This window comes from Vombatus ursinus, unplaced genomic scaffold, assembly GCF_900497805.2.
Source record: "Vombatus ursinus unplaced genomic scaffold, bare-nosed wombat genome assembly UNPS02014768.1, whole genome shotgun sequence".
NCBI classification, from domain to species: domain Eukaryota; kingdom Metazoa; phylum Chordata; class Mammalia; order Diprotodontia; family Vombatidae; genus Vombatus; species Vombatus ursinus.
The window spans coordinates 2827564-2844649 of record NW_020954546.1 but is presented as its reverse complement, the minus strand read 5'-3'; the positions used below and the strand labels follow the sequence as shown (position 1 = coordinate 2844649).

General features: G+C 40.0%; 1 protein-coding gene across 3 annotated transcripts in view; it reads right to left on the bottom strand.

The window, feature by feature from the left end:
• Positions 1-17086, bottom strand: part of AP2B1 (adaptor related protein complex 2 subunit beta 1) — a 130837-nt gene that overhangs the window by 45595 nt on the left and 68156 nt on the right. For 2 of the 3 annotated variants that reach the window (XM_027862486.1, XM_027862485.1), the window contains exons 14-16: positions 14436-14628; positions 1618-1659; positions 530-676 (exon numbers count right to left, since the gene is read on the bottom strand). In XM_027862486.1, the coding sequence (XP_027718287.1) occupies positions 530-676; positions 1618-1659; positions 14436-14628 (382 nt within the window). The remainder of the gene's footprint in view (positions 1-529; positions 677-1617; positions 1660-14435; positions 14629-17086) is intronic. The other variant, XM_027862487.1, reaches the window with a different exon arrangement.

Here is a 17086-nt window from a genome sequence, read left to right as displayed (position 1 = left end):
CTTGACTACCTCTCTACACAACCCTGCACAAGTCATGATCCCTCTGGTTCTTAGTTTTCTCATCAGTAAAATAAAAGGACTGTATTAGATGAAATCCGAGGGCCCTTTCAGTTCTCATAATTGATGATTCTCAGTCACAGAATAGCATGTTATCTTGGTAAACTTTATGTTTTTCTTCTACTAAACAGTATATCAAAAGATTTTTTAAAAAACAAAATAGTATTAGATTTCCCCTGAACTGACTTCAGGGTTGACAGACTGAATGATACGGCATACGTACAGGAAAAGAGTTCACCTCCTTAAGATTTTAGGCCCCATGGACCTATTACAAATAACAGCTAATGTGGCGAGAATAGCAGTGGTCTCTGGTTGGTGAGTCTGAGCCCTGCTATCTCCTCCTGCCCCTTGGAACAAGGGGGCAAAAGTCTCAGGTCAAACAAACAGCAGAAGTCAGGTCTAACACCAAAATCACAAGATTCCCAAGCCCTATCCATCAAGAAGGTGCCATCATGAGTTTTTCTTGACTTACAGCTTTGGGAGCCACAAACCCTCCAGGTGCCAGTCCTATCCCAGTGGAGAGTTCAAAGAGGTCATTGAGTCCACTGCTAACCACAGCAGGAGTAGGTGAAGGGGCAAAAGTTGCAGGCACAGAAGATGGAATGAAGGACTGTCCCACCTACAGGGAAAAAAAAACCAATTTAAGTCAAGAAGAAAGGGGAAAGGATCACAGTGCAAACCGAACATATCTAGGCATCACCAAGGGCCGAAGGACATCACAGGCACTTGAGCATAACTGACAAGTCAATAAGGAAGCACTCGGTGAAACAAAGCAATCCCAGCAATTAGGGGAGACTAATCCACACACACTCTCTCTCTTTTCAATACCAAATGAGCTATGTCGCCCAAAAGGGCTTCACTTTCACAGGAACGCACGCTCTAGGCTATTTTTGAGAGAGCACAAAAGCACAGAATGAGGACACAGGGACTCAAGGTTGGCTGCTTTTTTTTTTTCTTTCCAATTTTAGCTTCCATGATTCTTTGCAAGAGGCCTCTGGGCATCATAAAATGGGAGGGGAAGGGACTGCTTGGGCAGGAAGGGGCAGCAGCTCCATCTCCACTGGGGTCTAGCCATCTCTTTAGTCATGTCTCGTTCTCTCATTCCAAGAATAAACATTTAGAGGGTCCCTCCCCCAGAAAGGTGGGTATTTTCTCTCTCAAACACACTCTCTCAGGAACCTCTCACTCTTACAGAGTCCAAATCACTCCCTCAATTTCATGCTAGATGACACCAGGGCATAAGAGCTCTTCCTAACCAAGAGAGGAGGTTCAATTTCTTTTTAACTATTAACGACAGGAAGCCAGAGAAATTCCTGAAGAGACCAACACTCCAAGCCCTGAGAATATGGCCTAACAGAGAGTTGGGCACCAGCCTGACAACTCAATGACCACTTCTCACTCTGCTACTCTTCTAATACCGCTATCTTGGTCTGCACATACAATGTATGACAGCAGCAATGGCTGCTTTGAGAGAATTAGTGGACAAAAAAAAAGTTACATCAAATCAGGGTAGGGAAGGGACACTACTTTCCCACTGTGAAAAAAAGTGATGGCACTTACTGCCGGACTTCCTCCAATGCCCCCGCCAAGGTCACTGCCAAGCTGAAAGAGAGAAAGGAGAGAGAGGAGAGAAAGGTAGAGTTCATTTAGCTACATACTAGAAGCCAGAACAGAATTTGCAGTTTGGACTACTGAGAAGTTGGGGAATACATGCTGTCAAATAACTTTGTCTCTCCTGGGACAAGAAGGTCTAGGTTGTAATGTCCTGGGAAGGACATCTAAGAAAAACCCTTAGAAAGAAGATGGAGCTGAGATCTCTCAGGGATACTTCAGATCCAATCTTTCCACAGCAGTGTTTGGACAAATTCAAACAGGATTTAGAAGAGTTTGCAAAAGCCCAAGAAATCCCGTCCCCCAAACACTATTATGCTTCAAATGTCCTTTTAAAAAATAAAAATCAAACCTTGCCCCTTTCTCATCTATGCCACCTGCTCCTTGGCACTTTTGAACAGCCTTTAAATTAGTAAATAAACAAGCAAAGGAGGCATAAATGAAATTGAAAATTGCACTTTCAGATCTGTGCCAGCAGTCACAAACCAAAAAATGGGATTTAAAACTTAACAAAATGCTAAAAGAGAAAACAGTTGGGACAGGAAGAAACCACACCACCTGTGGACTCCAGCTTCACAACTCTCCTTCCTACCAACTCCATTTAAATTATTCTGAGAAGAGAATCTACTAGGGATAGCTCTTTTGGAAGGAGGCTAAAAAGCTGAAAAGCTGGACTGAAGTCCTGGCCTTGCTGCTAAATAACCAGATTGTGAACCTGGGAAAACCATGAAACCTTTCTAGGCTTTTTTCTCTCTGTAAAACAAGGAGATCCCCCAGAAAACTTCTAAGTTCCCTTCCAGCTTTGAAATCCTGTAATCTGAAAGGACTCAAGGAACTGGCAAGAGACGGACCCATTAATTAGCCTTTCACCCATTTCCCACTCTGAGTTGAAGATGCCATGATAAAGGTCTTATGAAAAGAGTTAGCCATGGTTAAAAAAAAAACAAAAAAAAACTGGCCATGAGTTAGCTCTAACAGTACAACATGCCCCCCCCACCAAAAAAAAGACACTAAAAACCCATCTTTTTTGTAAACATTACCCCTATCTACTAGGTAGGTTACTATTTCCTAAGATTTTTACTCATTCATCTGCTGTGGAAAGGAGGTGAGTGAGAGCAAAGGACAAAAGACGGACAATCCAAGGGCTGTTTGCACTTCTATGCATGAAATACTAAAGGCCAACAGATTCTCTACAGAAGAGTTATGGAAGCCCATGGACAAGAACCAGAGGCATTGATGGGCTGTAATCCAAGCCAGGGAGACCAATTATCCACATCTACGAGATCGTAGGCCCACAGAAATATCAAAGTACCTTGTCCTCGGCTTTTGACTGACATAAGCAGATCTCTCACCATGGGGTACAACATACTCAACATTCTCTACGAGACAACAGTGCACCCTTTGCCTTCTGCCAGTGGAAGTGGGCGGAATCACCATCCTGTGAAGACTTACTTTGTGTGTCCCCTTGCATCTTACAGAAGACACTTTAGATCATCACCTGATGGACTGAACAGAGAATTTAAAACCAATGTGTGCTAGATAATGGTTTCCCTCTGACAGCTGATTTCTATTGTCCATGGATGTCATAGGTACTATGAACTTATATTAATAGGTGTGTTCAACATAAAATAGAGAGACAGAAATCCTACTTACATAGCTTTTAAAAGTCCTTTCAGTACAAGACTTCAAAACCACGTATTCAAACAAGTCATCAATGACAAAGAACTTATAGTAGATGAGGGATTATGGAAAAGACTTTCATATAGCACTTTTCTCTCAAGTTCTGCAATAGCATCTACCTCATTTAAGATAGGCTTCCTGGAAAGCATAAAATTCCATTAATTCAACATTAAAAAATATATATATATGAGTCCCTACCATGTACAAAGCCCTATATTAGGGGTGGGGTGCCGTGTGTTTAAATAAGAGATGGAAAATAAAACAAATGCACAAATTAACTACAAGTAAAGTCTGTTAAAAGTCACAAGAAACAAGGGGCAGCTAAGTGGCGCAGTGGATAGAGCATCATAAGAAACAGAATAAAGTGCAGTTGGAATCCCAAAGAGGTAAAGACTGGTTTTTGCTAGAGGACCAGGAAAGATTAAATATGGACATGGCTTCTTGACTGAGCCTAGAAGACTCTGAAAAAGCTAGGACAATAGAAGAAAGGGGGGTAGGGGAGGAGGGAAAAAGGAGGAAGGAAAAAGGGCTAGATTCTAGGAAAAAGGAACACCGCAAACCCAATGTATGAAAGAGGACAATCTCAGGGCTGGCTTGAGAAATAACGGTAGTTCTGTTTAGAGAGAATAGGTTACCTGAATGAGATAATAAAAGAAATAAGGTTTAAAAGGGTCAAATGGTAGAAGGTCTTAAATACTTTTCCTATGGAAAGCATGAAAAAGAGTCCAGTTCAATACAATCAGAGTTAATTATTATAACAATGATGATGAAGGTAGAGAAAACTTAATTAAACCGTCCCAGGCACTCACTCCAGAGACACACTAGGAGAATTCCATGCCTTCTAATGGGTCTTCATTTTTCTGGTAAATAGATGGGTCAAATTAATCAAATAATATTTTCCTATAAGGTAACCAGAAGCTTTTATAAAATATATTATAAAATATATCAATACGAAAAACTGGAGAAGATTCAACTGTTTGTCAGTACCTTTACAGAAAGAAATGTTTTTCCAATTGTTTTCACTACTACATGAAAGACATCTGTATGACAGTCAAGTGAGAACTGAGAGAAACCCCTAATGGAAGAGAGAAAAGACTAAACCAAAGGTCATGAGAGATTCAGAAAAATTTTGTCTCACTTATCCAGATGTTATCATCACACCCACAGGCTAGCAGCTATAACACAGAAAGAGACAGGATTCTGTATGGCTCTGGTATTCAAGGATAAGGAAAAAGAAAACACTTGAGGGCAAGCAGGCTTATGAATGATGAACAAAAGCTCTCTGGGTTCTGATGGTTCTCAGCTACACAGAAGTAGGGCACCCAGACAATTTTCATTTCCAAGGTGTTGGTCTTTTTACCCTTGTTAGTATCTCAGTTGGAGGAAGACTAAATATATTCTCCCTCTATGCTGTTTGTCAATATTAGCTGTAAAACAAAGTTATTGAAGAGCAATTCCAATCATTGTTTTAGTTTTGCTTGGTTTAGCAGACAAAACCCCACTAGGCTCTCAAGCTTTGAGATCCTGTGGTGAACAAGCCCAGGATGCACCAGAGCAGAATAATCAAAACAGCTCACATTTATACAGCACTCGAAAGATCTTAAAATAATTTCCACATGTTAACTTCATTGGCTTTTTCACAACCAACCCACTAGGTCAATACTACAGGTGTAATTAGCCCCATTTAAAGATGAGAAACCTTAGGCTCTAAAAGGTGAAAGAACGTGCCCTTGGTCACTTAGCTATTAGATGAAGAAAATATTCAGACTTGCCACAATTTCACGCTGCTCCTCTAAAAAAACCTCATCCCCTTCATTTTTGCTATCTCTTCAGCACCAAAAAGGAAAAGCAGAGCAGCATATTGAAAGCCTTTAAAGCCCTGAGATCCTGACCTGAGACCCATCTCTTCCAGTTACCAAGTGTGCCCCCTCCTCCACATTTAACCCTTGGAGGAATTCTCTAACTACTGTAAATCCACTTTGAAGCTCCTTAGACAATGCAATCTCAGGTCCATTTCCGACCTCCCAACCCATGTTGTCATTTTTTCAGTCATATCTGACTCTCAGTGACCCCATTTGGGGTTTTCTTGGCAAAGATACTAGAGTGGTTTGCCAATTTCCTTCTTCAGCTCATTTTACAGATGAGGAACTGAGGCAAACAGGGTGAGGTGACATGCTCAGGGTCACACAGCTAGTGTCTGAGACCAGATTTGAACTCAGGAAGATGAGTCTTTCTCTCCAGGCCAGGCACTCTATCCACTGCAATATCTAGCTGCCTTGTCCCAACTCTTCCCACCCTCAGCCCCCTGCAAAAATCCCTATCTTTTCTAAGGCTTATTCAGACATAGTTATACTTGGCCTCTGTCCACTACAATGTAACAAAGCTGTGGGACTGCTCTCCACCCTGTTGTGGTCAGCAGGATAAAAAAGGACCAAATACACCTCAGCTCACAGCACAGGCAGAGACACCTTTCTGTCCTGGTCCTTCATTAACCATGCTGATCTTGTGCCCACTTTCCTCATGTGAAGGATGTCATCTACTAGTTAAATTCTGGTGTCAAACAGCCTTCTGACAAGGAAGAGAGGAGATAAACACAGCCACTTCAGCCACCATGGGACTGAACACACTCACTCCAGGACGCACTCCTCTCACTTCACTGTAGCAGCCCCTTTTCATTGTCCCAGGGCCCTATTACCAAAGCTGCTTTTTTCCATTTTTGCCACAAAGAAAAAAATGCTGCTGCCAAGGTCGCCACCTCAGTAAAAGGGAAAAGGTTAGAAAAGAGATCAAGTAATAAGCAATGGATCATTTCAAATGCTGAAATTTAAGTGGGGGGGAGGCCTGGGGACTAGCTCTCCCCACACCCAGTTACTCTACACTTCAATTGCTAGTGATGTAACTTCTCCCCTCCCACTCCGACCAGGGCATAACGTGGAAGTTAATGGGCTGTGTGCCAGTGGCCGAGTTCCCCTCTCCCTCCCACTCACACAGTCTGGAATTGGGGTCACGATGCACTCACTACCTACCAGCATCTGTATTGCTTGCTCCGTGGGTTACGGCTGGAGAGCACCGGCAGCTGTGCAGTTAGTTACTGGTCATTTCGAGGGCAAAGCTTTCTGTGGCACATTATGTGAGTCCTGAAGCAGAGCGTGTGGGGGCTGACAAGTCCTGCCCGAGAGCACAGGGCTCTGCACAGAGTAAACAGAGGCTGCCCATCAAGTGTCCCGAGGACAGCTTCACACTCAAAAAAGTGAAAATAAGGGAAGAACAGGAGATGAAAGCACATTGTGCAGCAGACCCAAGTCTGTTTAACGGTAACGAAAGGATCAAGATTTTCTACAGATAATCAGAGACTAAATAGACACAAGAAGACCCTTCCGCTATAAGGACAGATCCGGGTTAGATACATTAAAGCAGGTGGGCACCGTGTGTTTGCTACCTGTGATTCTAAAAACCTCCGCTGGAACACAGGTCTGTCTTCGATTGTCTCATGCTCAGACACTGCTCCTGGGTAGGATTCTACCCTCACTGAGCTGGGGGTCTGAAATGATGAGAAGCCAAAGTATAACCCAAATTTACATGACAGGTTAAGACAGCTTTGTCCCTAGGCTCAGAAAAGAATATTCTTTAAAACAGTATGTGCCATCCCACCCAAAACAATGGAATTCAGATTAGAATCCTATGTATATCATAAATGTTTAAGCCCTTAAATTACTGTGTATTAATTTTTGCTATTCCTTTTCTCATTTTAGAAGGTCGATGTCTCCTAAGGGAAAGCAGGGTATTTCAGTTATCAAGGTGTAATCTATTTAATCCCTAACGAGTGGTTCAGAAATGGACTACAGAACACAACCGAAGTGATTGCTAAAGGGGGTGTGATCCACACTTTCAAACACAACTTGGTTCGGTGAGGATAAACACATGTCCGCAGCATAATCAGGTACATTGTTGTTATTCAGTCACATCCAATTCTCCGGGACCCCACAGACCACCTCAAACCCTCCTCTCCTTCACTGTCTCCCAAAGTCTGTCCAAGCTCATGTTTGTTGCTTCTGTGACACTATCTATCCAGCTCATCCTCTACCATCCCCTTCTCCTTTTGCTTTCAATCTTTCCCAATCTTTCAATTTTTCAATCTTTCTCCCCAGAAACCACAAGGCAAGTGGTAGAAATAAGGAAAAAAAGGGCAGCTAGGTGGCGCAGTAGATAGAGCACTGGCCCTGGAGTCAGGAGGACCTAAGTTCATGATCCTGCCTCAGACACTTACTAGCTGAGTGACCCTAGGCAAGTCACTTATCTCAGATTGCCTCAAAAAAAAAAAAAGGAAAAAATAAATAAGGGGGAAAAATGAATAGCATCCAATGGAAGGAACAACCTTCCATTGTTGTTGGGGAAGGGAGGAAATGGGAGGGAATAAGTATTTTTATAGTGCCTACTTTGTGCCCAGCACTGAGCTAATAATACATCATTCACTTTCTACATCCTACCTTGGTATACAAGAATCAGAAATATAAAAATATGCAAGCAAATACACTGGAACAAAAGAGAAGTGCAGTGGTTTTGGTACCTGGACTGGCAATGCAAAAGCCAAAACTTCTAAGTAACTAAGGACTCGGTCCCTGTCCTTAAAAGGCATAGACTCTGATGAGGATGGTGGAAGGGCAAAGAGATGTGAGATCCAAGGGGAAATGGAGACAAGGGGCCCTCAGAAAGAGGAGGATCCAAAAGCTTCACAGGAGAGGTGGTGCCTGACTATCTAGACAACAGTCAGCCAACTCCTGCCTTTCTGTATGAGTGTCAGTGAACTAAGAACGGTTTCCACAATAAAACTTTTTTTTAATAAATGCAAAACCACTGTAGAAAAACAGAATGCCCCATCTGCCCACACCTGTACATAATGCTGAGATTCACAGCAAGACCATTTGTTTGTAGAGAATACTTCTCATTTCTTATCACACTTTGACATCGTGTGTATGAGTACATACATCCACATGCACTGCTGTGTCTTAATTCACCTGTTAATATTATAAGCTCAGTGAGGGCAGTTTATGACTAAATAAACCCAGTGGCTTCTCGTAGCTTTTAGGACAGAATAGGAACATTTCTGACCTTCAAAGTGGCTCATAACTTGGTTCCCAGGCTAGTCATCTCTTTGTTTCCCATCCTGCTACACCCCTTGGACTTCTCTATCAACCCACCAAGATCTTTATCCTCTTGCAATATCACATCAGCTTTGGTCTTCATTACTCATCAGAGCCCTCTGAATGGAAGGTAGAGGGGAAGTTTCTCCTCAAACCTCCATCTAGGGAGGGCCTCCAGGCCAGCCATCATCTCTTTACTTCCCAACTCTGCATAAGCTCTTAGAAAGCAGGGATTTTTTTTTTCTTCTTATTTTTGGCTCTGTATTTCCAGTGCCTGGCACATAATCAGTGCTAGATAAATGCTTAGTTGACATAACTCTCAAAATATCTCCTGGATAATATTCTACTGGATCTTCAAACTCAAAACATCTCAAATGTTTTTTATCTTCCCAGGCAGGTAAGAATGCCCTGTTCCAGCCCAATCTCTCCTCATCTCTTAACTCACCTCCAGGAGGAGAAGGTGCAAAGAAAGCACCAACCTGCCCTGCTCAAGGAAGATACTAAAAGATGCCTACATTAGGGAAACCACAGGCCCAATCCCTAGACCCTCTGAACTCCAATGCAGTCTATCCCACAGCTTCCTGTGCCTCTTTCAAAGGACCAACCAAACCAAGAGCACTTATTTTTAGAGCATCCTACTCCTAATTTCTTATCCCACATTCACATTACACCACGTGCTCAGATCTCACCTGTGCAGACTCAAGTTTTGTGGGGGCAGAGATCATGGTGTCCTCTTCTTTGTAACACCATGGCACCAAGTTCAGTACCTTACGTACAGGAGCAAGTCAAATACTTGTTGAAATGGATAAAAAGTGCTCCAAGGCATAAGACAGAATTATTCCCTTGGAGAAAAATAAAATGACATCTAAGCCTTTCAACGTCAACTGAACATTATATGTATGTACACTCTGACTCCCTCTTACAAAAAACTGAATAAAAATGGATTCTAGAGAGGAAAGAACAAAAGAAAATAAGAGAGGTCAGCAAAGTACCACTTGTATCTGCCACATGAAGCCCAACATACATGTCACAGGGAGACAAGCTTACAAGGAAATACATGTTCTGCAGAAGTCATTGCTGCCAAAAGCATCTTTAACATGCCTTTGCTCCAAGTTTGAAGTTTTTTTCAAAAGCCAAAGTCAAGGGTCAAATTGCTGATGCAAAGCACTTCATTAGAAGTGTACCATTCTAAAATTTTTTTTCAAGGTGATTATAAAATGTGAAAACTTAAATCATGACATATTCTTTATTACTTTTAATAATGATTTGAAATGCTATTCCTAATTACTTCCATAAATTATATGCTTATAGTCAGAGGTAATGCAGTATAATGACCATACACTTAAGTACTAAAAGAACCTCTACTATCTACCTAATATTGTGCTGACTTTTGCATTTCATTTCTTCAACTTCGATGAGACCAGAAAATTCTTTAAGATTAAGGAAATGGTATCTTAAAGTAGAAGTAAAAATCAGTAGTTGCCTGTATATACCTCACTTATTTCATTTTAAGTTGATATTATTAATGTTCTTTTAAACATAAAGATGTGCTTTTATGAAAAAGTACTTTTATTTCCTATTATTTGAAGGGATTTAAAAAGTAAGTGAAGTTATATGCTTGCACAGTTTGATAATATCTGACTATACAGCATTTCTCTACAAAATGGCTTTCCAATTCATGGACACTTACCGTAATTATTAATTATTTTCCTAATATGTTATATTTAAACTTACTACTAGCTTATGTCTCTGTATATTATTACCTGCTTTATACAAATTTTGTATATTTACTGTCTAGCTTTTGTATATATTTCATCTAGCATTTGTAAAATAGAATCTATAATAAACATTGTTAAAAATGTAAACAACAAAAAAAAAAGTGTACCATCCTATGAGTTAACTTCAATTAGAAGCTGAATGTGTAAACTGATGACTTTGACTTAGTCCTGAAGTTGCACCAGGTTCCTTTCCCGAACAGGGTCAATGAATTACCACCTCAATTCAGCCAATACTCAGGACTAAGTTAAAGAAAACATCATTTAAGGGATCAAGGCAAAACCCTGGCTAGTGTGAGCAAGCTGCTGGAGAGTGAATTAAGCACAACCAGAAAGAACAATTTATAATAAGACAATGCCTTTGTAAGGAAAAAACAACTTCCAAAGACAAAAGGACTTTGACCAAAGCCAGATCTCCAGAGGATCTATCATGAAACATGTTACTCACCTCCTGGTGAGACTGGATGGACTCAAGGAACAGAAAAAAACAGCTGCTTTGTGGACTTGTTTTGCTTGACTATGCTCATTTATTACAAGGGTTATTTTCTTATCCCTCAGTTATTAATAAAGGAAAGGAGGAGCGGCAATAATGATGTCAAAAAATGTCACTGAAACTTCTTTTTTGATGAATGGAGGAGAACAGAAGAGAGTACAAAAGGAAACATAGACAAATAAGGTAGCTCTGAAAGTAATGTGGAATTATACACTTTTTTTAAAAAAGCAAGCAGCTGGGAATGGAGATTCATGGTTTCATATACAATCCTCTTTCTGTGTTCAACTGCGTCAATGGAAATGATCATTGCTTGGCTCAGAATAAATTGTTAAAAAACCTAATGCCTACACCACAAGGCAATGTTTGCCACAACAAACATTCTTCTTTTCTAAATCAGAGATAACTTTTACAAAAAGACATTTGCACAAGGGCAATGGAAACTTTAAGTTGCACCATATACTACTGCATCCTTACAAACGTGTACATCTTGCTGCCAGCAGCCCATGCAGTCAAGTTTATGCCTTCCTGATGTTCTCTAAAAACCAAGACAATGATCAAGCATGTTCAGGACATACACACAGATGTAAAGAGGGATTATCCCTTACTCTTTTCATTTCAGCTTGTCTTTTTGTTAACCATGAGAAACCGACGGAAATTACATACAAAAACTTCTAGAGCTGAAATACTAAGGAGGCCAGGTTACCATAAAATCAGGAAGAGCTCAAGCGTAGAGTCTTCATTACTGTACCTACAACATTATTGTACCTACAAAATGCAGAAATAGAAGAGATGCTTCTAAGGAGTTGTTTGAATGTGGCACTGGAGCTATTTAAATCTTCACTCAGTATTTGTAAAGGAGATAAGCTAGAAGCCTTCCCACAAGATCAGGAGTGAAACAAGAATGCCCACTGTCACCAATATTATTCAATATTGTATTAGAAATGCTAGCAACAACAATAAGAAAAGGAAAAAAAATTGCAGGAATTAGAATGGGCAATGAGGTAATAAAACTATCTCTTTTTGCAGGTGATTTGATATACTTGGAAAATTCTAGAAATTCCACTAAAAAGCTAGGTGAAACAATAAAAATTTTAGCAAAGTAGCAGGATGTAAAATAAACCCACATAAATCATCACATTTCTATATATCACCAACAAACCTCTGCATGAAGAGATAGTAAGAGATACCCCATTTAAAATACCATAGATATAGAATAAAATACCTGGGAGTATACCTGCCAAAACAAACCCAGGAGGAACTACAGGTACATAATTATAAAACATGTTTTATACAAATGACGCCAGATTTAAATAACTGAAGAAATATTAATCGGGCATGTGCAGGCAGAGCCAATATGATATAAACGCCAATTCTGCCTAGTCTACATATTCAATGCCATCTCAATTAAATTACCAAAAAATTATTTCATTGAGCTAGAAAAAAATAAAAAAATTCATTTGGAAGAACAAAAGGTCAAGAATACCAAAAGAATTGATAGAAAAAAATGTAAATTTCTGGGATATGAATTCAGTATTTGGTAAAAATTGTTGGGAAAACTGGAAAACAGTCTGATAGAAATTGGGTATAGACCAATATCTCATACCATTTACCAAAATAAGGTCAAAATGGATACATGACCTAGATATAAGGGGAGATATTATAAGTAAATTAGAAAAGCATGGGACATATTACCTATCAGACTTATTAACAGGAGAAGAATTTATGAATAAACAAGAGACAGAGCACTGTGGGATGTAAAATGAATAATTTAGATTACATTAAATTAAAAAGGCTTTGTACAAATAAAACCAATGTAGCCAAGATCAGAAGGAAGGCAGAAAATTGGGGGAGGGAGGGGGGGATTTCATAGACAGTTTCTTGGATAAAGGTCTCATATCTCAAATACACAAAGAAGTTTGTAAAATTTATAAGGATATGAGTATTCTCCAATTGATAAATGGTCAAAGGATATGAACAGGCACTTTTCCCATGAAGAAATCAAAGCTATATGTAGATATGAAAAACTGCTCTAAGTCATTATTGATTAGAGAAATGCAAATTAAAACAACTCTGAGATATCATTTCACATGTACCAGACTGGCTAAAACGACAGAAGAAAAAAACAACAAATGCTGGACGGGATGTGGAAAAACTGAGACACTAATGCATCGTTGGTGGAACTGCGAACTGATCCAACCATTATGGAGAGTAATCTGGAATTATGCCCAAAGAGTTATATAAACTGTATATACCCTTTGATCCAGTGATATCACTACTAGGTCCGTTTTCCTAAGTGATCAGAGAAAAAAAGAAAAAGAACCTATATGTTCTAAAATATTTATAGCAGCTTTGTGCTGACAAAGAACTAGAAACTGAGGGGATACCCATCAACTGGGGAATGGCTAACAAGTTGTGGCACATGAGGTGTGGTCTAGAGTAACTGTCAATCGAATACTTTTTCTTGGGGCATAAAGAGGATGGAAAGGAGTATGTTGCCATCTCTTGAAAAAATTTTGCTTCTTTCCTATTTGAATGATCATAAAAGCTATTTACTAAAACTGGAAGGTGACTATGCAAAATAGAGGAGGAATTTGGTTACAGGTTATACTGTAGGAGTGACCACGTGGAGTTGGATTTGTTTTGCCTTTTATGGGATTATTCACAAGGGCTACTAGTGAATTCCCTTAAAATTTTATGCAGAAAGTTAAAATGTAGCTCCCAAAAAAAGACATGAAATTGCTTATGTGTTTGTATAACTACTGTCTGGAGTCAGAGCCTGGTCAAGGGCAGTCTTTGGAAGCAATGCCTGCTCATTAGAATGTGTCACTGCCATCATGCAGGCCTCTTTCCTTAGTCTACCTGTCAGAAAGCAAAACTATCCACTGGGTTGGCATTAATTTCAAGACATCTTATTGTTTCCAATGGGAGAAAGAAGTGAGTCCAGTGTAGATGCCACAGAGAACCACTGTCTTAGTTATAGGTCTCTGGAAGCACACACTTATTTCAGGAACATCTGCCTTTACATTTCTAATACTGGGAAATGAATCAAATGGACAAAACATCTTATTTGCAAACAAATGTGATTTGCTCCAAGCGTCCAGCTGCCAAGAGCTGCTTTCAGCCTATGCCAAGAAGCCCTTATATTACTCCACCTTTCTGTCGATGTGAGATCCATTTCTAGCTCATCTCATTTCTCTTTAACTATACAACCTGAGATACTTTTGACTCCTCAACCCAAAAGTGGCACTGTTTACAAAAAATGCTGATCATAATAAGCCTTTTAGTATCAGAATCCTGGAAGCTAATTTAATTGGAAGGAGGACCAGAAGGGAGAAAAAAGAAAATGGAAAGTAGCCAAGCAATTTCCACTCTAACCAACTCCAGAAAGAGCGCTCAAGTATTCCAGATCGAGAAGCAACAAATCCCTGAAACACCAAAGTGCTTTCTGTTTGGAAGCTGGGAAGAAAATCCATCCCATAAATCTGCAGAACCATCTCAAGCCAAAGAAGAACAGTCTATCACTGGTCAGGATAATTGTTCCTGTCTTCCATCAAAGGACATTACTGCTTAGGAGGGAGATGTCCAGACCACTGCTCACATACAATAGCATAGTCCAAGGTCTCATTAGCAAAGCAAGGACTGCATGTGACCAAAGAAAAGATGGGGAGAGAGACTTACCAGGCTGTCCAACCCTCCTCCCAAGAGGTCCACAGCCCCCATCTGCATGGAGGAAACCTGGGGCACATTGACAGGGGGACCCAAGTCGAGGTTCAAAAGGTCGCCCAGCAGGTCACCCTGAGAGGGGATGACTTGAGGCTGTTCCAGATTGGTTGTGGTGGTGGTGCCAACAGGACTATCTCCAGCATCGGTACTGTAAAAATGGAGAGAAAAATAGAATATGGAAAAGTCAATTCCACCTAGAACATAATTTTAAAAAACAAAAAAGGTGACTAACATATATATTAGGAAAACACAACAGACACGAAAAGACACTCAATTTATACCCACTTCTTCAAACACCTGTTTGTATTGTCCCCTAGAAGGCTTCCTGTTGTCTTTGATGTGACTCCACCCACAAATGTCCCATAACTTTTGATTGACCAGACAACATGACCCTCATCACTTGATTTTTGTTCTCTCCTGGAGCAGATTTTGAGACAAAGAACAAGACGTTTCTGTCCTTAACTTTTGGGTCACCTGCAATTCTGTTGCTTTGGAAATTATGGTGTTCCATGATCCCTCCCTCTTTCCCAATACAGCATTACCTAGAAAATATCCTTAAAAACAATGGATTTTTTTTGGCCAGCGATCAGTTTCAAGCCCTCTGAAATTTCCTAAGTGCCACCTAGCCCACTCTATTCCCTCAATTCAATTCTAGGCCTAACTCGGTATCTATAATGTTTATCCCAGATGTGTGTACAGATACAGCTATTCAACAGATGGCCTGACAACCACACACCACAGACAGAGCAGCAGAGCTTTCTTCATGAGGCGACTCTTCATTTATCTCACTTTCCCTAGCTGGATGATTAGATTTCTTCTGACTAATTTCATTGAGGAGGCCCTGTGATATTTTGGCACTTGTCCCCTCCAAGAGAACTTAAGTCCTTTTCTGTCCCGTATGTTGAGAAATGAAGTTGATGAGATGAAAAGGGTCCTGAAGGAAAAGGGGGAAAAGATTCTGTGAAGAGCCTGGAGTACAAGTTTGGGCAGTTTAGATTTGATGCGATAGGCAATGATGAGCCACTGTGGGTTCTTGAATACTTGAATGATAGGATGAAAATTACAAGGAAGCAGCCAATTGTAGGATGAATGCACAGGAAGAAAATGAAGGTTGAGAGATTAGCTGCTAAAATACCTCAGGTGAAAAGTGAGGTGATTAAGTCCAGAACTGGGAGGGGTAGTTGTGAAAATTCAAAAGGAAGAGACAAGTCCAAAGAATATTTGAAGAAGTAAAACTGACAGAATTTAGTAATGGATGAGATGTGGGCAGGGGGGAGGAAAAAAATGTAGAGAGAATTGAAATGACTGAGAGAAGAAAAGACAAAGAAGACAAATTCAGAGAATAACAAGAAGTCAGTCTTGTATCAACTGATACAGGGTGAAAAAGAACAAGAAAACAATCTATATAATCACTACAATAATGTAAATGAAAAACAAAAAGGCAGTTCAATTCAGATCAGATGCAATGGTCAATACCATTCCCAAAGAACAGATGCTGAAACATGGTCAGAGACTCCAGGTGCAGAATATTGCAGATGCTGACACATACAGTAATTGTTTGTGCTGGTTTTGTTTATTTGTTTTCCTTTAATACAAGGAATGATTAGGGAAGCCGAGCATAACACTGAGAAAACACTATAGTGTCAAAAAGGTATCAACACAATTTTTAAAAGATATAGTTTAAAAAAAAAGAAGAAAAAGAAAGAAAGTGACAGAAGCACCAGGAAACCAGTGGCACTACAAATGTTTTTTTTAAAAAACAAAAAGGGATACTGAAAGAAATGAGATCAATTTTCAAGCTTAATTTTTTAGTAATGGTGCCACATGCAAATGGTAGGTAAAGGAAGAGAAAGATCTGGGCTAGAGAAACAAACTAGTCAACAGATTTTGTATAGACAACAATGGAAACCACAACAATTGCTAAATTCTACTAAGAGATCAAGTAATTAAAAGGGAAGGAACAAAGGGCTTTGACATCATACCCACAGTTAATGTACAGGTAGAAGGGAAGGATAAAGAACAGTCATATAGGGTACAAAAGAACAATCCAACAAAAGAGTAAAGGGGGAACCCAGTCATGGAAGCCAAAGAACCCTCAAACTTCAAGAAGGTAATCAGTGTCAAGTACAGCAGGAAGATGAAAAAAAATTGGCCAGGAGCACCCCAAAATTTCACCACATCCATACCTTATGTCCAAGGCCCTGTCTTTTGTATCTGACACTGAGTAATGTGTAAGAATATATGGGTTACCAACATCAACAGGTGGCAGATCGAGTAACAAGAGAGAAAGTATACACAAATCCTACAGATCTGAAATGGAAAACTCAGAATTTAAGTATGGAGGTCTATGGTAGAAACTACTTCCAGATACAAAAATTTCTTTTAAAAAACCACACACAAAGGGGCAGCTAGGTGGCGCAGTGGATAGAGCACCGGCCCTGAAGTCAGGAGGACCTGAGTTCAATTCCGGCCTCAGACCAAACACTTGTCACTAACTAGCTGTGTGACCCTGGGCAAGTCACTTAACCTCAATTGCCTAAAAAACAAAACAACAACAAAACACACACACACACACACACACACACACACACACACACACACACACA